The sequence below is a fragment of the Amphiura filiformis genome, chromosome 18 (assembly GCF_039555335.1).
Source record: "Amphiura filiformis chromosome 18, Afil_fr2py, whole genome shotgun sequence".
In the NCBI taxonomy this organism is placed as follows: domain Eukaryota; kingdom Metazoa; phylum Echinodermata; class Ophiuroidea; order Amphilepidida; family Amphiuridae; genus Amphiura; species Amphiura filiformis.
Window position 1 is genome coordinate 31,862,709 of NC_092645.1, and position 25,279 is coordinate 31,887,987.

Consider the following 25,279-nt stretch of genomic DNA (forward strand, 5'->3'; position numbering starts at 1 on the left):
CACAATAGAAGAGAAAATGGGTTTTTCGAGCGAGAAACCAGGTTTATCGGCGAAATCAGGTTTCTCAGTTTCATTTTGCAAAATACGTGACACATTATATACATCCCTAGCATATTTGATTACATAGCTAACGAGTTTTGGAAATACCAATTTCACCAATGTATATTTTTTATGCTCTCTATTTTGGTTACCGCTCAAGGACCCACGTCGTCTTTTTGGGACAATTTAGGTGATTATCTGCTGGTGCAATTTGTGCTTAATTTCAAAATCAAGAGAGAAACTGTGGTTTACGACAACAAATCTTATGGTTATTAAATAGTGAGTTTTTCATGGTTTACCATATTTCTTTTCTTCCAGACAAATGTGTTAGATACGGCAGAAAGGTTCAGCAAGAGTTACTTCTTTGTAAGTTTCTGTTTATTTGTGCGTGTTTTCCCATTGCGAAAAATGTTGAAATTTTGTTTGCCGCTGTTCTCTACTGCAAATTATACCGGGGTCGACTTAGATATTTGTTACTAGTAGTCCGGGCCAGTGAGAGTGTAAATTAGCTACAGGCCCAGCTGTTAATCAGAATTATAAAACGTACAACCTTGGCAAGTTTTGGAACTTCAGTGGCGTACTGTGGCCGCCCCAACCCCGGGGGGCTGAAGAAGAAACAATTTTGCCGCCCCTTCCTTAACAGCCCGAAAAGGTTGACCCAATTTTTTTCACGGTCGTTTGAAAAAGTGAAGAGCAAAAAAAAAAAAAAGGATTTAGGGCGCTACCCAGCAAACACAAAAACGTTTTAAAAACGTTTTAAATAAGTTATATTTTGGCTTAAACGTTTTAATAACATTAAAATGTCGGGTTATATAAAGGTCATGATAACGTTTTAAAACGTTTTGTATGAAAACACGCTACAACAATATTTTTAAATGTTTTCAAAAAATGTTATTGTAAACTATTTTTAGAAACATTTTTGCCAAATATTGTGTCAATACTTAAATAACATTATGTTAAAATGTTTGAACCCAGCTAACACAGAAATGTTCCTAAAATGTTTTTTTCAAAACCTTTTAATAATATTTAAATGTCGGGTTATATAAAGGTCATGAAAACGTTTTTAAAACGTTATTGAAAACATTTTGGGCAAACATTTTTCGCAAAATATTTTTTCAACCCCAAAATAACATTCTGTTTTAAATGTTTTGTATCAAGTTATCAAGAATGTTTTTGGAATGTTATTAAAACGTTTTTATACCCTTTTTATAACCCGACATTTAAATGTTTTCTGTAAAACATTTTTGTTTGCTGAGCAGTACATTATCAAAAAATGTTTTTCAAGGTTATGAAAACGTTTTATACTCTTAATATACCCTTTATATAACCCGACATTTAAACGTTTTCTGACAACCTTTTATAACCCTTTGCGAATGATGTCGAAAACGTTTTGTGTTTGCTGGATAGCGTCCCAAAAGCAAACTTTTTAAACAAATTTTTATGCTTTTTCAATTTTTGGCGCCCTTTTTTCTTTGCTAATTTGTTTTGACGCCCCTTCGTTTTTGCCGCCCCTGTTTTTGCCGCCCCTTCTTCTTCCGCCGCCCCTTCGTTTTTGCCGCCCCCTACTTTGACCCCGGGGGGCTGGCGCCCCCAAAGCCCCCCCCCCAAAAAAAAATACGCGCATGAACTTGGTGGCATTGCGACGCAAGACAGTACTAGTACTGGGACTAATTGAGGGGGAACGGGATCTGATTGAGGGGCACCGGTCAGTTTTGTCAATATTGGGGCACTGGAACATGGTACGTCTTTAGGGGTTGACTAACACTGATTGTCAAAGTAAACTGTATTAGGACAATGGTGTCCAGGGCCGGATTTACCATAGGGCCAGATGGGCTCCCAAAAGGGCCCTGTGCAATATGCATCTTCCATTTTAGCCAAAGAACGCTATGTTTTGGGCCAAAATAGCCTACAAAAATTGCAAAATTGCGCATAGCGAAAGATTCAGCTTTAATTTGGGGTAAAATAGTCTATAATGGAAATGTTTTGCGCGCTTCGCGCGCAAATGTCCTAGTAAAATCTAAAAACGTCCCCACTTGAATGCACATGCCTTCCTCACGGTTCGTTTGGGTCTCCAAATTTTGGCCTGGCCCAGGGCCCCCAAAAAGGTAAATCCGGCCCTGATGGTGTCCTGTTGGAGGAATTAAATTACAATGTACTGTCTTTTTTAAATGTACATTTCTACTTATTTCTACATTTCGGCTTATTCCGTTGAGGGACTCAAAGGTTTTTGAGTGATATAATTACAATATATTTTCTTTCAATATTTGTAGCATGTGTTTTTAATGCAAGGACTAAAGAACAAGATCAAAGAACACCTGCTGCCTCTATTTACACGTTCATGGAATCACTTGACGGACGTTGACAATATCTACGCCAGATGCTGCCTTTACTGGACAAAACCACCGGTAAGAATTCACGTACCTCATATCTAAACGTTTTGCCCTATACAAGAATCCTGCTACTAAACCTGCGTTATTATACCTCGAACAGTGAATATGCTAATTTGTATGCCTTCTTTGAGGCAGTATAAATTTAGATATTGTTATAACGTAATGATGATAAGTATATAACAGATTCCTGCAAAAATGTGCAGTTTTTTTTTGAAAATTTCAAAATATGATTTTACTTTACTGCCTCGAGGAAGGCATACACACTTTAGAAAGAAAGCAGGATTTCTGGATATGGCACATGTTTTTACTTTACTGACCCGACCCGATTGACAGCCACACTTCACAATCTCTCTCTCTCTCTCTCTAGTCTCCCTCTCTCTCTCACTCTCTCTCTCTCTCTCTCTCTCTCTCTCTCTCTCTCTCTCTCTGTGTGTCAGGTGGCGCTGTTAGATAGATAGATAGATAGATTTATTATTATCTTTTCACTCATTACATGATACAAGAAAAATACATAAGAATAATACATTATAAAGATATAAATAATAATACAAATATAATAATTATGGAAATGCATAATACAACGATGAGTGAAGGAATTACAGTAAAGGCCCAAAGGCCTGTAGCTCTGTAACCCTTGATACAGGTATATGGCATTTATTTGACATGGCAGCAGGTTGGTAGACAACAAAAATGCCGAGTCCAACCAACCAGCTGTCATGTCCATCAATGACATATCCTATGTTAACATTTAAGGAAAAAACAAAGAAAAACAAAATGCACATATCAAAAACTAATTATTGAAGTAAATTAATGAAATTAGTGAACAAAATATTGATGAGGTACACATGATTGAAAGACTAAGAATAGCTTTGCATAAGATGTTGTTTATACTTTTTCCGGAATTGCTTCACTGATGACGAGCACTTGATATCAGAATCAATAGCATTCCAAAGCTTTATACCTGCATATTTAATAGATTTCTCACAAAAGACTTTCTTGACTCGAGGTAAGATGAGATTGTTTCTATATCTAGTGTTTATAGCGTGAATTTCAGAGTGCTTTGTAAAAAGGTCGTCAAAAACATTGGGTAATAAGCAATTTGTATGTTTATACATGAATGTCCCAAGCTCTAGAGCGTACATATCTTTGATGCTTAAAGTATTATATTTAAGTAACAGAGGATTAGTTCTAGATCTGTAATTACTGTTACTAATAATACGCAATGCTCTTTTTTGAATTTTAAACAGATTATGAATATATGAAGAGCAGGCACATCCCCATGCTAAAATACTATAATTCATGTACGGCAAGACTAACGAACAATATAATGTATACAAAGCTTCACTGGGTAGAAAATGTTTAACTCTGTTAATAACGCCGACATTTCGAGAACAAGTTTTAATGACATTTACAATATGCTCCTTCCAAGTAAGATTTTGATCAATTTGAAGGCCTAGAAACTTTGTGCTGGTGACTCTTACAAGAGGGGTGTAGCGCTGCTGTGGTCTTCACAAGAGTAAGCCATCTCACTCGATCTGATGCCAAGTGCGTTGCACCTTGCATTCCTTGGTTAGAAACCAGCTTCGCGTCATTAGTCCAAGATGTTGGTGGACGTCCTCTTCCTCGTCGGCCTTCCATAGCCCCTTGCAAAATCTGTTTTTCTACACCTCCATGTTTCCTGACAATATGGCCAAAGTACTTCAGCTTTCTCTCCATTATGCCGCTTCTGGTGGTTAGACTTGTACCAATCTTGTCGAGGATCCAGGAATTTGTTCTCCTGTCCTTCCATTATTTTTGATTCCTCCAGCTCTCTGTCTTTCTCCTCGGTGACCACTTAATCTTTTCTGTCCATTGAATCCCGGATAACACTAAGCTTGTGTTGTAAGGGATGGTGAAATTGGAAGTGCAGATATAGATTAATCTGTATTTGTCTTCTTTCTATAAACTAAGGATTTGATTGACCCGTCTGATTTCTTGACGATTAGCGTATCCGAGACGTAGAACAAATGTTATACTATTTTGTCAAGAAAGTTGAATCCTGCACAGTGTCATCGCCCCGATATCTTCATGCCAGAAATCGCCATGGTAGGTTGAATCCACAGCCACGCATGACCATTTTGTTCCGACCTGTTTAATAGTTTTGAGACGCATAATGAGCCGAGGGACATCCGACTAAGGCTACTGACAATAGCCTGGTAAATGACCTCTCTGTGTGTGAGTGAGCATGTATACGCCATGAGGTCATATGCTTTTAGACTGCCTCCACGACTGAGTGCAGCTAGCCTACGCTGCGCTATAGTTCGGCACATATAAAATCAGAATTTTTGTCAGTCTTTCTCAACACGCAAGCTAACGACTACCATATCCTTTCAACACATATGTTCAAGTGCAAGGAAAATATATGGCTTCCTTAGAATAAAAAAATTACGGGAGCTATTCATCATTTTCTACCCCGGTATCCAAAGATTTATTGTCTGAATATCAAGTTGTGCATAGCACATTCACGTGTATCGATCCCGTGTATTCATTCATATGCCAACATATGCAACCGAATGGTAGTTTGCACAGAGTAAAGCTGTAATGTCGGTTACCTACTATTTTCCTTGCAGAGTGTTAAGACATACATGGAGGTTTTGAAAAAAGTAGACAAGGATGGCAAATTTAACCAGACTAAGCTAGACAAGATATTTGGTGCACAGCGTCTTACTGGTACCAATCCTACTGTCATCACACGTGTTGAGTCAGCACAAGATGTTGAAGACGCGTAAGTAGGACTTTCAAATTTGATAGGGGGTAATTGTTGGTGTTTACCTTATTTTGTATTGTAAATATGAAGAAATTATTTTTCCGTGTTAAGTCTGCAATATGCTTCTCATTTCCAAGAATACTGGTTAACAATAAGCAGACCATTGTCTCATTTCGTAAACAAAAGCCCACACATTATTGTATATCTTGCGTTTGCTTTATAATCGTTCACCCAACTGAAACTATAACCAGCTCATTGCTCATTGCACAGGTAAAACAGACACATGTGTTGTGAGGATTTAACCAGAGATCTAATTTAATCAGTTGAGCTGTTTTCAATGAGTGTTATCTTGGTTTAATAGCTTTTATTGAGGTTTAAGTCCTGCAAAGGTCGTGGTGAATTCTACTGTAGACATGACTGCATCATGTTGTAATCCACCCAGCATGTCTAGAGCTCGGCAGTCCATTAAAGACATACCTAGCTGCCGAATATTGAGCCCGCATTACAAGATTGCCGCGATATTAAAATCGTATTAAGATCCAGGCCTATAGGGCCTATCCGATGCTCAGGGCCGGGAACTTGGGCCGAGGAATACCCGTGGTTTGCATCGGATATTCGCCCCGGGGGGCCGGGGAGTGGTGGAGAGTTTTGCCCGGTGGGTCCGGGACTGGCCAGGTGTTTACCCGGGACTTAAACTTTTAAACCCAAAATCCACGGCCCACGACCCGGCCATCCCCGGGTCCCCAGGGGCCGGTGATGCATTTGATATGTGCATTACAAGACCGGTGCTTTAACCACTCGGCAGCTTCATGATTTAGCTGGCTGAAATTCGAACCCATAAGCGCTCACTTGAACTTATCTTCTTCCCACCAGTGGCGTAGATTTCTTTTGGACATTGGGGGATGTATAGTGAATCCAACCTGAAAAACACTTATTCATTCTCTATAAAAAATAGATTGCGGCTGCCTGCCAGTGACAAGCAAAGTTTAAATGACATGCTCAAAAAACATATGGAGGAGAAAACATTGGAAGAGGCTGTGGAGAAAGAGCTGTTGTACAAGGTAGACTACACAAATACCTTGGCAGATGTCCCTTGCAAGACTGGATTTGTAAGTTAAATTCACCTATTTATCTGCATTGAGTAAAGATTAATTATTTAAACTTATGATCTCAACACAAAATTAAAATCGGGTACGTACCTCAAAATGTCGGTCACAGCTTTGACCTTCATCTGAAGACTGGCAACCCAAGTTCCAGATCAGTGACTCTTTGGGCACTTGACCCCAAAACTCGGTTCGCGCACTCTTGGTAACCTGTATCGGCCCCGTCGCGATTGAGTGATGGTAGTTGACTCTGATGTGAATTGACTTCTTCACACCCCTTTCAAAGTATCTAGCGTCCCGGTTAATGTGGATGTGCTGGGAGACTATCGACGAGGGATCGGACGTAGGTGTTCTAAGAATATGGTGTTCAATGACGTTTGTGTCTCACCAATATAAGATTCTAAACACTGACCCTTCAGGGTTTTCCCCTGAAATGAGATGTAATATATTGGCCCGGTAGTGTCTTTCTTCTCGGGTTTGTCTTTAGGCGAGACAAGTAGCCGTCTTAGAGTTTGAATTGGTTTAAAACAAACTCTGACTTCGTAGGTTTTAGGGTCAAGCGTCCAAAAGGTCACTGATCCCCAACTTGGGTTGCCGGACTCCAGATGAAGGTCTAATTGTGACCAAAAATTTGAAATAATTTTGTGTTGAGATCTAAAATTTAAATATTTAATTGCGAAGTCTACCAACAGCAAAGTTGACGATTCCTAAAGACCCTTACCTTTTTCAAGGTGACCCAAAGAACCCTTCAATTCCTTATAAAAAAAGGTACTATCAATGATTTGCTAAGCCAGAAAATCTACAAACAAGAAACCAAGAAACAAAAAAACAAAAAAACAAACAAAAAAACATTGAAAATAAAGAATGTGCTAACATTCACTGTAGGTGATTTATATAGACCCAAAACAACAAATAATGGTTTGAGATATTGTCGAAGGTTCAATACGCATTATAAAAATATGATATGTTAACTTGTAAGATAGACAACTGCTGCATTAAGTACACCAAGAACTTATCAAGACCACCCGATGTCCGGACAAGACCTTTGCGCTGTGGTCTAAATGAAATGGCGCAATATAAAAGCCCAGTGTATGTATGTATGTATGTAAGACCTAAATTACTCAAGAAGACTAGCTTCCAATTTTCTCACCGATAGCTTCACATTCAAGGCTAGAGTCCATTGTCACGAAATCTAGTAGAAAGCAATGAAGCAGGAAACCATGTAAAGCAATGAAAGTTCGGAAGTAAACACATCCGATCGCGACGGGTGATCACATCAAAATTGTTGTTAAAATTGCACTTCAACTCATTTTAAACTGTTAAATAGGCAACATTTGCTCTTAAACAGGGAGCCCCGCTTGGCCAGTTCTCCACAGAAGAACTGACTTACACCTGTTACTTTGATGACAGACAGAACAGAATTTACATGGATAAATTTTAACCTTGGCTAATTCCCTAAGGAGCATGAACCAAAAGTGGGGCTTCCATTTTAAAGATATAATTGACTCGCTAAACTAACTATCAACGCTGCACAGTGTCATCGGCCCGATATCTTCATGGCAGAAAATGCCATGGTAGGGTGAATCCACAGCCACGGATGGTCATTGTATTCCCACCTGTTTAATAGTTTTTAAATGCATAGTGGGCTGAAGGACATCCGACTAAGGCTAATGACATTAGCCTGTGACTGACCTCTGTACGGTCAGCGAGCATACATTCGCCATTGCCATATGCTTATAGACTGTCTCTACGATAGTCTCCTACACAGCCAGTTTGTGTCTGACATTCGTCGATCCTGTATGTTCGTGATAGCCACATATAGTCTGGCCTGAGACTACCTCCACGAGGTTCTACGCTGCGCTATTTAAAATCTTGAATTTTGGTCACTTTTTCAGCTCAAGACGCAAGCTACTCTCTCAAAGCGCAAACTAACGACTATCATATATGTTCAACACGTATTTTCAAGTGTATGAGACCACATCTGGTTTCTTGAGAAAAAATCATTTACGGGAGATATTCATCATTTTCCAACCCGGTATCCGAAGATTTTCGTCTGATATCAAAATCGTGCATAGCAATTCACGTGTATCGATCCCGTGTATTTATTTTAATAATTATTAGCCAGGCGATGTCGGTGTGTGCTGATGCTGATCTATCGGAAAACGATAGCAGTGACTCTAGCCTCGAATGCGTAACTATCGTGTTCAACTTTGAAGCTAATTTCTCGAGGAAGGCCAGATTTAAAACAATTAGAAAAAATTATGATACACGTTATGCATCATAAACAATGATTTATCTTTATACCTTTTCAGATTGCAGCACCCATAGCTCTTTTCTATGTGAATTCAGAACAGGATCTGATGCCTGTTGCCATTCAGCTCTTCCCGAAGACACACCCAGGTTCCAAGGGACATGACAATCCGGTAAGAAGACGTTAATGTATAGGCTAATATGTCACCCTGCATTAATTTGGGAATCTTGTCCAGATTTTGTCCTGGGTTTTTGTTCCTCCTTGTATTCTTGCATTGCTTGTATTTTGTATTTTGCATTTCCTGAATAAAGGTTCAGCTATGGTGCGGTAACCGCTCTAGTTTGTATTGTACACTCACTATTTTGGCCCATGATCGGGGCGTGAATTAAAGACCATTAAGGTGGTACTACAGCCCTTGATAAAATTGTGACTATTTTTGCATTTTTCTCAAAAATAATAACACACTGGTAACAAGGAATCCAGTTACTACACTGGAATTTCAGTGACTCAAGACAAGCGGTACGTTATTTATGATAAGAAAAGAGGTACCGCTAGAATGTACCTCATTGCATAACCTATATAATGAACCACTTGTCTTGAATCACTGAAATTTCAGTTAAGTAATTGGATTCCTTGCCCTATAATAGTGTAGTTATATTTTTGAGAACAATTTGCAAAATTAGTCACACAATTTATCCTATGTTAATCTTTGTATTAGGTCTTTACCCCAGATGATGACTCCTACACTTGGCTTCTCGCCAAGATGTGGTTCAACAATGCCGATGCCTCATACCATGAGTCCTCATCTCATCTCGGTTTCACCCATCTCATTATGGAGACCATATACCTTGCCTTACAGCAAACCGTGTCGATCTCTCACCCACTCTATCGACTCATGGCTCCACACTTCCGATATCTGATGAATGTAAACAGGTAAAAGTTCATGCTAGATGCTCTCAAAGTTTGTTCAGGTAGCTGTTTTCATGATTCTTCTCATGATAGACAAAATCATTCAATGTCTAGAAACACAATGCACCCTTTTTGTATATTGCAGGGATTAATCCTTCTGGTCTTAGGACATGTAGGAGGGGTGGGTTCTTAGTAGAAATGAGGGGAGGCGATGTGCTACAGATTCGGGATGCATCTTTGGTCATTTAGTTTACACTCGGGCGCATTTGCAGTCATTTTTCTTTGTTGATATTTTATTGTTGTTGTTTGGGAAATTTTACGGAGTCTTTAAGAAACCAGGTATTAACTAAATTGATATAAAGGGCGTTGGCTCTTATTTAAGGTGTTCCTTATTATGCAAAGGAGACAGTTTCCGTTCCATAGCTTATATCATTTCTGTATAATTTCATACGTTTTCTACATTCTCGAATCAACAATTTGATTGTAGCCTTTTAAGATATGTAGCCTTGTTTTTAATTTGCTTCTTCGGACCAAATTTTTCCCTATTGACCATTTGCCTTCAGTTGTCACAGCATCGAGTAGCCGAATTCAATAGTGTTGTAGGAAATCAACAAAAAATTGAGGGAAAGGCAAGTCATTGGTCCGAATTTGTAGCTCAAGTCAAGTCAAGTTACTGTACATATTCGATGGAGTCAAGTCAATTGCCTTCATTTTACGTCAAGTCATAAATCATGACTTGTTACAACACTGCAATTCCGTGCCTCAATGGCTGAACGTAGTCCGGTTTTTAGCTATTATATAGCCCTGTGTCTGGCGCCATCACCATGCTTTTTAACGATATTACGTCATAAACATATTTGTTATTGGGCTAAACAAAAAAGTTGGTATGTCTCAAAGCCCATAGCAGTTTCAAAAACGAATGTGGAATAGGCTTTTTTTATATATTTTATATTTTTTTTAAAGATTTTTTTAAAACTTAATTTTGAATTAAGAGATGTCATTTTCGCATGTTCAAAAGTACACGGCATACAATTGAAGTAAAAATAGCAATTGGTTGAAAGCTACAATGCGAGTATCGAATCAAGTAACTTTTCTTCTAAATTTGTCTCAGAATTTCATGATTTTACGGCAAAAATCTAAAAAGAAAGGAAAAGGAAATAAAAAATGAATTTGCCGTTGCAGCTGACATGGTCACGCTAAGAAAAACGAACGCGGGCGGCGGCTTTGAGAAATAATAATTTTAGTCTTGTGTCAGTTATAAACTTCGTTGGTCTATTTTGTTATTCAATTCAGTGTGGCGTGGGACTTGCTGCTAAACAAAGGTGGTTGGGTGGACAGTGATATGAACATCGGAGTTGAAGGAATGCTGGAGATCATCCGACGCAAATTTGAAGGATTTCAAGGATCTTCAGTCGCTGTCCAACCTTGGCGTCTCAATGTGGAAGGCAATATTGAGAACGACATCAAGAACAGGAATGTGGAAAACTTGGCCAAGTACACATTCCGTGATGATGCTGTAGCTGTGCATAAGATCATCAAGACCTACGTAGCAGAGACAGTTAATGAGTCGTATGACCATGGTATGATATATTAACTTACCCTGATTGTAACATTTGCTGAAGAAGACGCCCTCAAGTTCGGTCAAAATTCAGATTTTTATATGATGAAGGAGTACACATTAAAAGACACGATGGATGCATTTGCGACACAGGCGCTGGAATTAAGTTTCTTGGCTCAAAATGAGAGTAAAAATTAACATTTTGTGGAACAGAAATACAACTCTATTTTTATGGAAATGTTACAATATGGCTTTATTGTACATTTCGCGACCCACTGACATTCTTATTAGTCTGGGACGAAGGGGTTTTGAAAAATGGCTGAGTTCAACACCCATGTCAACCAATCTTTGTTACCATGGGGTGTTAATATAGACCCTCTAGGGGGGGTAGTGGACTCAAATTGCAGGATACATTTTTCGCTAGAGGTCACGAAAGGTCACCACACAGGGGTAAAAAAACTCAAAATGCTTCGATCTTTTTGAAAGATATATCAAATTACTCGTCTGATGACAAGGATTAACAAAATGTATAGTTTGTACTATCTACGACCTATCGCTATTGAATTCTGCAAAAACCTCATTTTTAGGCTAAATGACACGTTTTTGGTTGTACATGGATCAAAATTTTAACTTACTCCGATTTGGGCAAAAATGGTAGCAAATTGTTTGTGTAGCTGAATAGATTCAGAAAAAGTATAGTTTTGCCTATTTACTGTGTTCACTAACTGAGATCATGAGATATAGGGTGATCTCTGATGACTTCTTTTGCACATAACAAGTAAAGTAAACAGTTTAGAAGGTAAGTTCTATACCGTTTCTTGAGTTATATATCAAGATGAGCATTTTCCCCCAAATCGGAGTAAGTTGAAATTTTGAATCATGTATAACCAAAAACATGTAATTTTGCCTAAAACGAGGTTTTGGTAGAGTAACTCAATAACGATAGGCCGTAGATAGTACAAACTATCCCTTTTTTAATCCTTGACATCAGACGAGTAATTTGATATATCTTTCAACAAGATCGAAGCATTTTGAGTTTTTTTACCCCTGTGTGGTGACCTTTCGTGACCTCTAGCGAAAAACGTACCCTACAATTTGAGTCCACTACCCCCAAGCAGTGATCTAGAGGGTCTATCCTAACACCTCATGGTATTAAACATTAGTTGACATGGGTGTTGAACTTAAGCTCCTAGACTATACCGGTATCCCCTCAACTAATTACTCACTCCAAGAAAGTTGTTATTTTTATACTATCAGACACCTAGCACTGTTAAATGTTTGTGTTCATAACCTTTCTTGCACATTCGCTTGTTTGACAAGGATATCGTTCAATTTGTATTTTTCTGGCGTCGACAACCAAAAATTACAACACGCAAATTCAATGTCAGAATTAACAGACATTTTTTGCAAATAATAACATATCTATTGAACCATATAAAAAGAGGATTGCTATTTTTTCTTTCATTTCCACAGATCCCGCAAACCTTAGAGATGACTATGAAATACAAGCGTGGGGTAAGATGTTATATGATGAGCCCAACCCATCAGATCCTAAACACAGTGGATGTGGGATAAAGGTAAGATGTTACATGATGCTATAGACATATTAGAGCCTGCTCATAGTGGGTGCGGGGATCAAGATACGATGTTCTGCCGGGATGTTATGATGCTCCTAACCCATCAGATCATATGCGCACAGTGAATGCAGGGTAAAGGTTAGTTTGTTTGTGTAAACGGTTGCTCCATGAAACGACATGCTTGGGTTTTGATGGGATCCGGCTCAAATGAAAAGAGAGAAACAAAAAGAAGATAAAGATCAAGGAAATAATGAAGGACACATCCAACAATCAAGTGCACAAACTTACTTTTTGACAACAGGGTTTGCACCGGGAATTATTACCAACTATGTTTTCTTCACCGTTTGTTTCAAGGGTTTAGCATTTGAGCACCCCAAGGAGATTGATGGGCAGATGGTTTACTTCCAGAAGCTAGATCATTTGATAGACACCATTACAAGCACCATCTACACTTGCAGCGCTGTACATGCTGCAGTCAACTTCCTTCAGTATACAGAGTATGCGTTCCCACTCAACTATCCAGCATTACTCCATGGGGATCCGCCAAGAAGCAAGGCTGGAATTGACCCAGAGAATAAGAAGGTATAGATATTTAATAAAAATTCCCTTTAAACGGGAAAGCCAGCCTCAATGTAGAAGAGGTCTTGTAATTTGTTTGGGTCATCGTGAAAGGCATTTTAGGATCACGCTTACATCCATGTTACACGACAGTACACCAAACCATCAATGATGAGAACAATGCCTACTAACAGCAAAAAACATTAACTCCTTTATCCCTGTCAACTCTTTAATTCATTACTCCAAATTATTGTCTGCTTTTTACCCATGCTAAGATATAGGCCTACACTGCAGTTGTTAGTTAATCGCAATATAAACTCACCTTACGTGCACATTGTATTTTAAATTAATTTGATATTAATTCGCAATGTATAGTTTACTATAAAGTAGATAGTGACAAGCACATTATAAAGGACTGATCACTCACTGTAATCTTCACTTTTAAACTGTATTTTCTGAATGTGTTGATTGTTAGTCCGAAACTCCTGCAAAGCATTGGACATGGCATCTTACCTACTCCATTCTATAGTAGTCTGCATTGTGTGTTTTCTCAGTCTTCAATCATTTTGTTGAATGTAATTTTATGAATCAAATAACAAAGATATATTAAAAGTGGCTTCACTTTAGTTATGTGCCATTAACAGTATTTATAATCAATAGAGTAAGACCATAATTTATTTATTTTCTATAAGTGCATGTCAAAATATGGGGTACATTGTTCAAAACTATAGGCCTACATATAAATTATGCCCATATTATAGCTTGCCCCTAAAAACTTTATTTTCATTCGGATTTTTCCTGTTGAAAAGAGAAAACTGATGTTTAAGATAGCAATGATTTCATCAATAACACTTTGAGTCCATTTTATCCATAAAACGATACAGGATAGGATAGATAATTACTTTGACTTCAATATGGTCCATATAATGAAGATTTTGATTCTACAACATTATTAGATCTCCGGGTTAGATCTGTTATCAACATATCAATTATACACTCACAGGCAACCAAACATCATACTATCATGCTCAGTGGTCAACACAGGATGACCATGAAAATGCCACTGATATGACCTCATTGGTGATATAATTTCTTTTGTAAACCATGTTGATATGCTGTAGAATTAGTTATTGTTATATGTAGGACTAACCTATAATTTTTAAAGTCATAATTAATTTAAACATAACTTTGGCAATACTCACTCGTTTGCGTTCGTTGAAACGGCAAAACATACTTACAAACCGAATAACAATAATTTCAAAAAATTCCACCACAAAAAGTAAAATAATTCATACTAATACCAATAAAGTTAATCTCTTGAGCATACAAACCCGATATATGAAACAGATACCAGCCCCGAATGGGCTGGCGAAAAGGGGCATAACTAGAGGGTGGCAGAAGGGGCAGACGGGGAAACTAGTACTGTTTATTAAATTTTATTTAATATAGTAAAACTAAATTACCGATATTGCCAATAATTATAACTCTTTCTTTCACACCCTTCAAATTATTAGATTTGGCTTAGTGGTACTATTGTCCCGGGGGGCACTCCCACTTTGGAGGTGACGCGTATGTAGGGCTGTTAAGACTCCTTTTTTCAGCGTCGCGTCGCTGTCACCCAAATACCCCATATTTTTTAACAACACATGCTCTGTCACCCGAAGACCCCTTATTTTTCCATTTGATCTGTCACACAAAGACCCTTATTTTTCAATTTGAACACCAAATTTCATTTATCACTGATTTTATTACTTATCTTGAAAAAAAATTGAAGCCATTTAGAACTAGAAATTCAATGTTCGAGGTTTCTGTGGCGCTGTTTCGGCTCTCACCGGAATATTCCATGTGCTCACCCAATGAACCCATATTTTTCACATTTTGCTCTCACCGAATGTCAAAAATCATGCTCTCACCTGTTGACCCCATATTTTTTACATTTTGCTCTCACCGATTGCCCCTTACTGCGAAAGTGCCAGCCCTACACCTAGATTCATTTCATATTGAAGTGCCCCCGGGCTATTGTCGTCAAAATGATTTACGCATGTCTGTAGATTTGCATATTTGCATTTAATACTGACAGGTCGTAATTTTATAAAGTTACTTATCATGCTTATCCAGGTTCCATGGTTGCCTTTCAGTAATGTTGAATGAATACAATCATGCATGTGTAATGTGTATACTCTATAATCATACTTATAAGTCCCTTCACTCACTCCTTCTCCACCCAGAGCTATAATAACACACATTTCAAAAAACACTATTGATACATGACCTATAACACAATACGTGTATATAATTTTGTTAACTTTTTTAGGTTCGCAGGACTGGAAAAGACATTCTCCAAGCCTTACCTACTAAACAGCAAACCCTCGGTACAATGACGATCACCAAGATCTTGAGCAACAAAGCCACCGTGAACAAGGATGACAAAAACAACCTGGGAAACTTTCCTATCCGATATCAATTCACTGATGAAGGAGATGAACCTGCCAATGTCAAACAGTATGTACTATGTATGACCATGGGGTGGTTGGGTGAAATGCAGGACTTCTATAATGTAGTCCAGTTTCAACCAAAAAAAATCCCGGGGAGTGGAGGGCACATCATCAATTTGTTTTGGGTTTTTCCCCGGAATTCTAGATGGTGGGTCTTTCGGAGCTGCGAACGACCAAAATCAAAGGTCTTTCTTGGCTTTCTGGTTGAAATTCACCTGGAAAAAACCGGGAAACCGGAAATGTGAGGAAAGTTGAAATTTTGGGTCTTTTAGAGTTTAAATGATCAAATTCAGTGGTCTTTCATCGCTCTGTTTTGGTGAAAGTCATGGGTCTTTCGGAGCTGCGCGGTCCGAAAGCAGGGATCTTTCTAGGGGAGCATATCCGTATTATCATTTGTGTTAAAAAAATCAGGTCATATGATAACAATGAACCTTCCCCAATAGTGCACTTTTTAGTTATTTTTTGACATTTTCACTCACAAAAAAACACCATTTTTTAGTAATTCTTCATTCCACTTTAATCTGCATTACTATTATACATATTTTTAGTTTTTATAAACCAGTTACATTACTCTGGAGCAATGATACCTTATGTTGGAGGAACCTCTTGGATAATTTTCCTGAATGAAATAAATCCCAAGCTTTGCTTTGCTCTGTCCTTCCTTTTCAGATGATCCTGGTGTTTACTTTTGTATCTTATGTTCTTGTCTAGGTTCCAGGATAGTCTCTTTGCTCTGTCAAACAAGATTGAGGATCGTAACAAGGTCCTTAAGCATGAAAAAAAGTATGATGAGGTGTACGATGTCTTGGATCCAACACACATTCCAAACTCCATCAGCATTTGAATTGGAAAGCCACTATTATCTGATTTCGTAACAGACTTAATACACACTTGGGGCTTTCAGCAAATTTGGATATGCTAAATATATTATACTATATCACGTGTGACCGCCCAGCAAACACGAAAATGTTCTTAAAACGTTTATTCAAAACGTTTTAATAACATTTAAATGTCGGGTTATATAAGGATCATGAATATGTTTTTAAAACGTTATTGTAAAATATTTTGCTATTAAACAGTTAAATAACATTCTGTTAGAATATTTTGCATCACGTTTTCAAAAATGTTTTGTGAATGCTATTAAAACGTTTTTATACACTTTATATAACCCGACATTTAAACCTCTTCTGTAAAACGTTGTATGTTTGCTGGGCTATTGGAACACAGCCGTTGTCTTGTTGGAAAGCAACATTTAAAGATAATGAAGAATGAATGATTTGAAAACAAGCAAAACAATTGAAAATTTGTACTATATTTTCACATAAAATCAATGGTCAATATCTGACATCAATGTGTAAAATGTCATTTTTAAAAGATTTGTTTTGTTACATTTTAAGACAAATGTTAACATGATGAGTCGCATATAATATATTTCTAGAAACGGAGGTAGACTCAAGAATGGACCAAGATGGTTTATGGTACTTCTTTATTAGTGCAGATTTGACTTATTCACTTTAGGGTAATGAAAGTCAGTTCCCCGTTTCCCGTTACATTTTTTTTTCAAGATTGAGTAGATGACTTTTTTATAATATTATTCATTATTTTACGATTGCGGCGCATAGTGTCCAAATCAGCATAATATGATAACGGACAACCGAAGTGCAACGCTGGCTACGAACGATGTCATGTCAGTTGAGTGCATAATACCCCTTAATATCCATAACAAATGCTTAACATACAATTTTTTTTAATGAGGAATAGTTTTAAATAGTTTTTTTCTCTAAAACTTTTCCGGGACCGGGTCGGGTAACAGGAAACTGAGAATCGACTTTCATTACCTTACATACAGGGTGTCCCAATAGTCTCGATACCTTTTTGAACCGTCGTATCTTTCACTAGGATTGGCCGAGGGGAAATCAAAATACATATTTGGAAAGAGTAAATTCATGCAATTATTTGGATACCTAATATGATACATTTTCCGTCGTTAAAAATACATGGCCAATGAACAATACACGTCAAATGCGACGTGTCAATACTGGTAACCAAAAATGTGCATTTCTAGTTATGAAATCGATTGTTAGACTTCACCTTATTTTCTAGTAAAATTTCGAAGAAAAAATCTTATCTTATTCTGTTAATAATGATAGATTGAAATCATTTCTTCATAGAATTTCCAATCTAACAATGGCTATATTCAAGTAGTAGTTTAAACCCTAGCCCTGATCACACACTGATGATGAAGCACCAACTGAAGATCAAATGTGAAAACTAATGTATAGAATATGCCTTGACTTTGGAACATATTTATTGGGTTTGCAGTTACAATATGAAGAACGATACTTATGTTCAATGTTGACCTCCCCATCTTACATCATCCACTGCGAGTTGTCCCGAAAGATAGAATATTACACAACTTCAGAAGATAGCTTTTACTGTCTTGATTTCTGAATAAAATCAAAGCATAAGTACACATTTCTTGGTGCTGTATATCATCTTGATAGACTGTTTTTTTTTATAATACCCGAACTGTTCGATATCCGGAGATGTGCTGTAAACTTATTGTATGGTTTTGTGTGTCATATGCCCATTACGTTAGTATGTTTATATGTCAAATTTGGTTCAAAATAATTGCATGAGGTTTTTTTCTGTGCAACGATACATTCATCTTTATTGTCACTTGCTGTATACTATAGAGTTATGTACGTTTAAATTGGTATCGAGACTCTTGGGACACCCTGTGCCTCTCTACCTACATATAGCTTTATATTTTTATGAAATACAATATCGGTTTCGAATTAGATTAGATTAGCAAAAATAATGTCTTGTTAGGATTTTCTGTAATAATATTGTTGAACACGGTATGTTGGGTTATGTGCATTTATAATATTATTGCTTTAGTAAACCTATATTAATTTCAAACAATTATGGTGAAATCGTATCTCTTAGGACTATATAATAGTTTTATTGTATTCTTTTTAATAGAATGAGAAGTATGATAAAAAAAAATGCAGAATTAAAACTGAAGGGTCCGTATGCGTAGAACAAGTTAGACAAGTTAAACCTGGTCAAACCATGGAGGTTAGAATTAGGGAGGGATTCTTTGACTCTTTTCTTTTCCTCCGTTACTTCTAGCAAAGTCAAAATGTTTAAACTGCCGCCATCTAATAATGTATTTGCCCTTAACAGGATCTACAATAATATAGAATAAGATATGTAAATACCAAAAATGTTTTTTTTCTCCATAACACTAATCTACATAGCTAGACCAGAAATAAAGTTGGACCTGGTCTAACTTGTTTTGTTCATATGGATCAAGGTATATTATGGTTGATTTATAATTAACAAAATGAACTTTTTTATCTTAATTTTTATCTGTAGAATGATAGTTTGTTTGAACTGATTGGTTGAGGTTGGAAATAAAAAAAGAAAAACGTAGAAATAATTGTGTTCTTGCTGTATTAATTCACAGATTGTGCGTTTCTCCACCCTAAAATGTCTCTACTAAATTCCAATAAAAATGTATTTTGCTTGTTAAATGATTGTCACGTCCTAACATTTATTGCTATAGTCGACAAATAAATTTAATATTTCTTATTGATAAAGTCATTATTCAATTTAGATGTCATTCATAGATAAAGTTACCTGAGGTAGATAACACTCGTTGAATAAGTCTTCTCAGGTAGAAAGCACACTTCTCAAGTAGATATCACTCATTGATGAAGTCATATTATATTAAGTAGATATCACTCATTATATTATATTAAGTAGATATCCCTGTGGCCTTACGAAACAGATTTGTAAAGCATTATGTAGCTGTATCTAATCCAATTAATTAATTATTTCGCTCCCATTTTTGGTTGAGCACTTTACCTTTGGATGATTTCAACCATCTTGGATGTATATCTTGGATTTATATATTTATCACTCATTACCATGATTTTAAAAGAAGTAGATTCTTAAAAGATGATTCTTAGAAGATGATTCTTAAAAGAAGTAGATAGCACCTATTGATGAAGTATAAACTTCACATTAAAATCAGTTTAGGTAGATAGGACCATTGATGAAACCACCTTAAGTAGATATCATCCTTTATAGTCTATTTGGCTGATAGGAAGGCACGTGCTTATCCATTATTTTAACATAATAATTGTAAGTTCGCGTTTTCCTAACCTTGCAGGTTGATGAATTATATATATTTGATCGTGTTTTCTGTCATTTTAGCGAAAAAAAACCCCACCAAACATTTTGTTATAATAAAATCTATACACTCTTCCCTGCGGGGCTCGTACATTAGATGTATCAGCATCTGAATACACGTGTATTATTTTGTACAATTTCAGAGGTAACATGCAGTCATTGACCAATAAATTTTTGAAAATTTGTAGGCTAACTAGATGAATTATCACAAACGACAAGATAGATCGCGACTAGAGAGTTTATATTGCTATTGGAGTTAAGTTTAAGTTGTGAATTTGGGAATCAACATGATCAATAGAGTCGTTATCATATCATCTCAAGCGTCTCAAAGCCAAATACTTTACACTTATATTGATATATTAAATTAAGAAGATGGTTTGTTAATTTTACTCTCTCGTGCGTACAAAGATTTCGTTTTTGTATAAATTGGTTTCACTTTTGGATTATGGCCAAGGTCATAGTCAAGTTGTATGGCATTTAGAATAAGTACCAGCTGCAGTTGCAGGAAACAAAGTGTGTTAATTGAATCAAAAGGAAGCATTTGTGGTATAAAATCAGGATTTCAAACCCACGTTGCATTCCTGGTTAGTTACCGTATTGTAGTGGATGATTTCCTCTCTGACCTGTTTAAAGCCATCATGTACGATTTCTATTAAATTTTAAATGTGTTATCATTTAATTAGCAAAACGATGATGAATCATATTGGTAAATAAGTGTCAACAATGCTTTCTGTCCATTTTAAGCTGAAACAATGATGTCGGTAAAATCCAAGTACTCGTATATCAAATTTTCAGTTTTTTACAGGATAGTAAAAAGCTGGGTTTTGCAGAAAACCCCATTGCAATTGAACCATAAGTTCCAAAGATATGGGCAATTAAAGACTTTCCAAAACAACAGGAAACAAAAGGAAATATTTCCTTTCTATGGCTATATCTCAAAATCAATATTTCCGAGTTTCGACTAATTTTGCTTGATCGCATCACATATAATATATATAATGAATTCAGCACCTTTTGGCGACAGGGTTATTTTCTGACACATAATACCATATTATACACCTCCTGAACACAAAGAAGACAAAAATAATGGTTGTAGAAAATGAGTTTGTGATAGATGGACAGCAGATTGAGGAGATGAAGCAATTTGAATATCTGGGTAACAACAGTGGTGACAGCACAACTTAAATTAAGCGAAGACTGGCTATTGCAAGGACAACTGTTCAGGGCATGTCAAGCATATGGAAAAGCAGAGGCCTATCCATTGACCTCAAGGTACGCCTACTTCGTGCAACTGTGTTTTCCATTTCCACTTACGGATGCGAGTCTTGGGCTATGACCAAGAATGATAGGAAAAGAGTAGATGCTTTTGAGATGTGGTGTTACAGGAGGCTTCTACAAGTGACATGGAAAGTCAGGAGAATAAATTCCTGGATCCTCGACAAGATTGGTACAAGTCTAACCATAAGAAGCGGCATTATGGAGAGAAAGCTGAAGTACTTTGACCCCGGACTTTGGCCATATTGTCAGGAAACACGGAGGTGTAGAAAATACCATATTGCCATATTGAAGCGAAACTGCTGTGGTTCAAAAGTGGAGCGAATTCGCGCGAAGCGGGCAAAAATTGACACTTTTATGATAAAAGGGAGGTTAATTTTGTCAAAACCCCACATACAGGCGTTAAAATGGTCATTTATTTATCCCCTTACCCCGGATTTAAGGCTATGCCAATTGATATCGCGGCCGTAACGTGGAGCTCTGTGGGGAATTTAATGTCGTAGTTAAGACATTAATTCAAAATTTATCTGCAAAACATTACAAATAATACCAAAATATCAGGTTTGAATAAATTTAACCAATGTTATTATTACAGGTCTTGATCATCGTTCATTGTGGCTTTTATGTAATTTATAATTATTATTGAAATCAGGATCATATCATAATTTCATAAAATAGATCTCAGTTTTAAATATTTTCTAGCAGTCACCTACCTGGACAACCGATTCTTTAGAAATGCTTAGTCGCGCTAAAAGTCGATCGATACATGTTAAAATCAGCACAATTCAGAGATACACCTTTTTTTTATTATATTAATTTTCTCGGTCAAATATAAAGCAATATTTTTTTTTTTTCTTCAGTAATGTCAGTTAAAAACTTGGTGCTTGGATATACATTTTTTTTAATCCTGGTGTTAAAATTAAGCATCAAATTGTATCTTTTAGTGTGATATTTTGATTTTTATAGGCCTTGAGTTCGCCTGCGAGCTTTTTACGGAATTGATTTTTTAGCGTCTCAAACTAATATAGTTTGCTAAAGAAAGATATTTCCCACCTCTGTAAAGCACATCGTGTGGGTCTATATATAGTTTTGTCAGAATTTCCGTTTTTATTTTACCCTTTTTCCCTTCATGCTCTGAAAATGTCAAACTCGGTGCTTTTATCTCGTGCGCAACCAGCAGAAATAGTCGATATTTTCATTGTTGTCATCCAGGGCAATTTTCCATTGAAAAGCAAAGATCATGAAGATTGCCCAACTAGCGATTTGGTAGCCCAAATCCCCAATTGGGTTTTCTGGTAAATGAGGTGAATTTTAAAAATTTGCTCCCGTGATAGCCTGCAATTTCAATTTATATGGATTCCATGATTATGAAAACCATTTTGTCTGTCTGTGTGTTTGTTTACCTAGGTTAGTCCGTATTAAGAGACGCACGCTTGAGGTTCATGAAAATCCACGGTCCAAACCTAGAAAAATTAGCGTGTTATTATAGGGATTTTAATCTTCTGTCCCTCCTATCTCCATGTGAATTTTGTATGACCTACCCACCGCCCCCCCCATCGCGGGTTGCCATTTTCATTACACCCTTCAGACTTGTGTTCGGGTTTCTGTAGAGATTCATCAGTGTTCGGGTTTGTTTTTAATTTGACATGTAGGCCTATATATAGGCCTAACCATATTGTCATAATTAAGCGCTATACCTAAATGTATAGCTATGCTATATATTATTATGTAATATCATGTACATGTAGGCCTATAGGGTGGGGTGGGTGCAGAGGTGTGTGAGGTGGGTAGTGGGGGTGTATGTAGGGAAACTTTGGTGTGGTAATCAACACACTTTAACCATGACTTTCAATGCAAGGCTTATTGTTGCCACAAATGTTTTTTTTTTTTTTTCCTTAAGGTTATTTAATAAGTTTTTATAAACTTCCATGTTTAACCAGGTATTGTTTTGGCTGCTTCATTAGGGCCTATGACTTTCGGTGGGCTTCCAAAAGCAGTTTCAAACAAACACAAACAAAAGGCACCATACCCAGTCACCTTCATGACAATTGAAACACTACGTCAAGTATTAACATCCAAGTTATTCTGTTTTGAGGCAAGCCATGTTAAATAATTGCTTGAACAGGTTTTGTTTAAAACAAAAACCTGTTTAAGTTAACAATGAAAATGAATGGTTCTTATAAGGCACAATCTCTGATGAGGAACTCAAAGCGCGTAAAGCACGAAATTTACAAACAAACATAAAAACAATCAATTTATAAAGATGTTTAAAAACAAAAACCTGTTTAAGTTAACAATGATAATGAACGGTTCTTGTAAGCCACAATCTCTGATGGTTCTTATAAGGACAATCTATTTCTGGCGTTTAAATAACGAAAGTCTGTGGCGTTACGCCGGGGCGTTACGAAGGTTATTTCTTTGGAAGTGTGTTCCAAACAGTTTGCTTGATCATAAAACATACAGCGTAATATAATGTTTTGTAAAAGAAAGTTTTGTTTAAAATATTGCCCAATTGCATGTAAGCCTTCGGGCAAAGTTGTTTTGAGGAGAAGCAAATTTCAACACATTGGTCCGAATCACTCACGTGATGATGAAATATCCTCATCGTGCTATAAACATGATCAGTATAGGAGCGCTATTATTAGGACTGGGAATTTCGTTGCTATATTGAAGTTCTGGCAACACTGTATCATGCCGGTATTCCTATTAAACCCAGGGATATCGATCCACAATGCTAGTATTATTAGCCTTATATTTCACGCGTTGATTTTGAAAAAATTTCAGCCGGTGAAAAAATGGTGAAATCAAAACGTAAATTCTGACAAAACTATGATATATCGCTCACGGTGATGTGCGTTAGAAAGTTGGGAAAAATCCTTCATTAGCGAACTATATTACTTTGAAAAGCTAAAAGGTTGATCCAAGAAAAAGCTCGCGGGCAGAGTTTAAGCCTATCAAAATTGAAAATCTTACACGAAATTTCACGCCTAAGTTTAACACTAGGATTTGAAAAAAAAAATAAGTATCAAGCACTACAATTTGACCTGACATTTACTGAAAAAATAAAAATGATTGCATTTCATTTGGCCGAGAAAATTAATTTTACATTGAAAAGGTGTAACTCAAAATTTAGCTCGTTTCAACACCAAATTCGATCGTTTGTATTGCCACATTAAATGACTGAGTGAGCCTTGCTATAAAACAAATGAATCTGTTGTCCAGGTTGCTAACTGCTAGGGGCTTATGGCTATTTTGTTTCCTATGGTGTGCCGAAAAGAAAGATGCGACACGCACTTTCATTTTTAATGGTGCACAATTAATGACTCACAAAGCGTTCACAAAGCGTGTCTATTCGCAAAGCATTCAATACCCTGGGATTTCTGCATCACGAAACACCTGCCTGCAGCCTCCGTCCATGTCACATTAATGCACAATGGTTTTTTTTCACAATTTGTGATGCTAATAATGTTTAAAATATTGCCTGACTATAACTGGCATCTTGTGTTTTTTCAGACATTTTTCAAGGTCATTCCTACTCTTAACATTGTCAATAATATTTTGAAAGGCCGATATCTCAATTTCCAATTTTATAATACCATAACTTACGAACTCCAATATCTTCGCTTAGGAATATCCGATTTCATTGGGGAAAACCGCATTGTGGAATAAAATATCTCTATATTTAAGATGTAAAAGCCTCAAAATTGATAACCTGCCCAGAAGTGTCTGTTTTTGACATGGCACGTCACAAAATAGTTGAGGTTCATGAGTTTGACAATTTCAGGGGATTTTCAGTTTCTGGAATTTTTGGTTTGTTTTTATTTTTATTTTTCATTCTTTGCGTGGAATGGAGTGGGTTAAAATTGACATTCAGTTGTGGGTAAAACAGATGTTTGTATAATAATATTCTTAATATTATTATTTTTCATATTTTATTATTATTATTCATAATAATATTCTTTTCTTACTTGTTTTTAGCAGTATCTTTATAATCTATTCAGGTACTGTTAGGGGTGGTGCAATAATTAGGAGTACTCTCGGGGTGGTGAATTCTCAAAATGGTCTGCCAAAAATCGCTTGCCCCTCCCCCCTGGCCGTGCCAAAAAGTCTCCCCCCTTTTTTTTTGCCCCCCCCCCCCTTTTTGATGTGCCAAAAAATCTTTGCCCTCCCCCGTACAA

General features: G+C 36.7%; 2 protein-coding genes across 2 annotated transcripts in view; both read left to right on the forward strand.

Annotated features, from left to right (window-relative positions):
- The window catches only part of LOC140139600 (arachidonate 12-lipoxygenase, 12R-type-like), a 30,063-nt gene extending 13,339 nt beyond the window's left edge, over nt 1–16,724 (forward strand). The window contains exons 3-13 of the mRNA XM_072161304.1: nt 358–405; nt 2,310–2,444; nt 5,039–5,193; nt 6,131–6,284; nt 8,591–8,701; nt 9,248–9,462; nt 10,732–11,018; nt 12,470–12,573; nt 12,928–13,155; nt 15,446–15,633; nt 16,338–16,724. Of these exons, the coding sequence (XP_072017405.1) occupies nt 358–405; nt 2,310–2,444; nt 5,039–5,193; nt 6,131–6,284; nt 8,591–8,701; nt 9,248–9,462; nt 10,732–11,018; nt 12,470–12,573; nt 12,928–13,155; nt 15,446–15,633; nt 16,338–16,470 (1,758 nt within the window). The 3' untranslated portion in view covers nt 16,471–16,724. The remainder of the gene's footprint in view (nt 1–357; nt 406–2,309; nt 2,445–5,038; nt 5,194–6,130; nt 6,285–8,590; nt 8,702–9,247; nt 9,463–10,731; nt 11,019–12,469; nt 12,574–12,927; nt 13,156–15,445; nt 15,634–16,337) is intronic.
- LOC140140125 (polyunsaturated fatty acid lipoxygenase ALOX15B-like) overlaps nt 1–25,279 on the forward strand; it is a 69,106-nt gene that overhangs the window by 19,476 nt on the left and 24,351 nt on the right. The gene's annotated exons all lie outside the window — the stretch shown is intronic.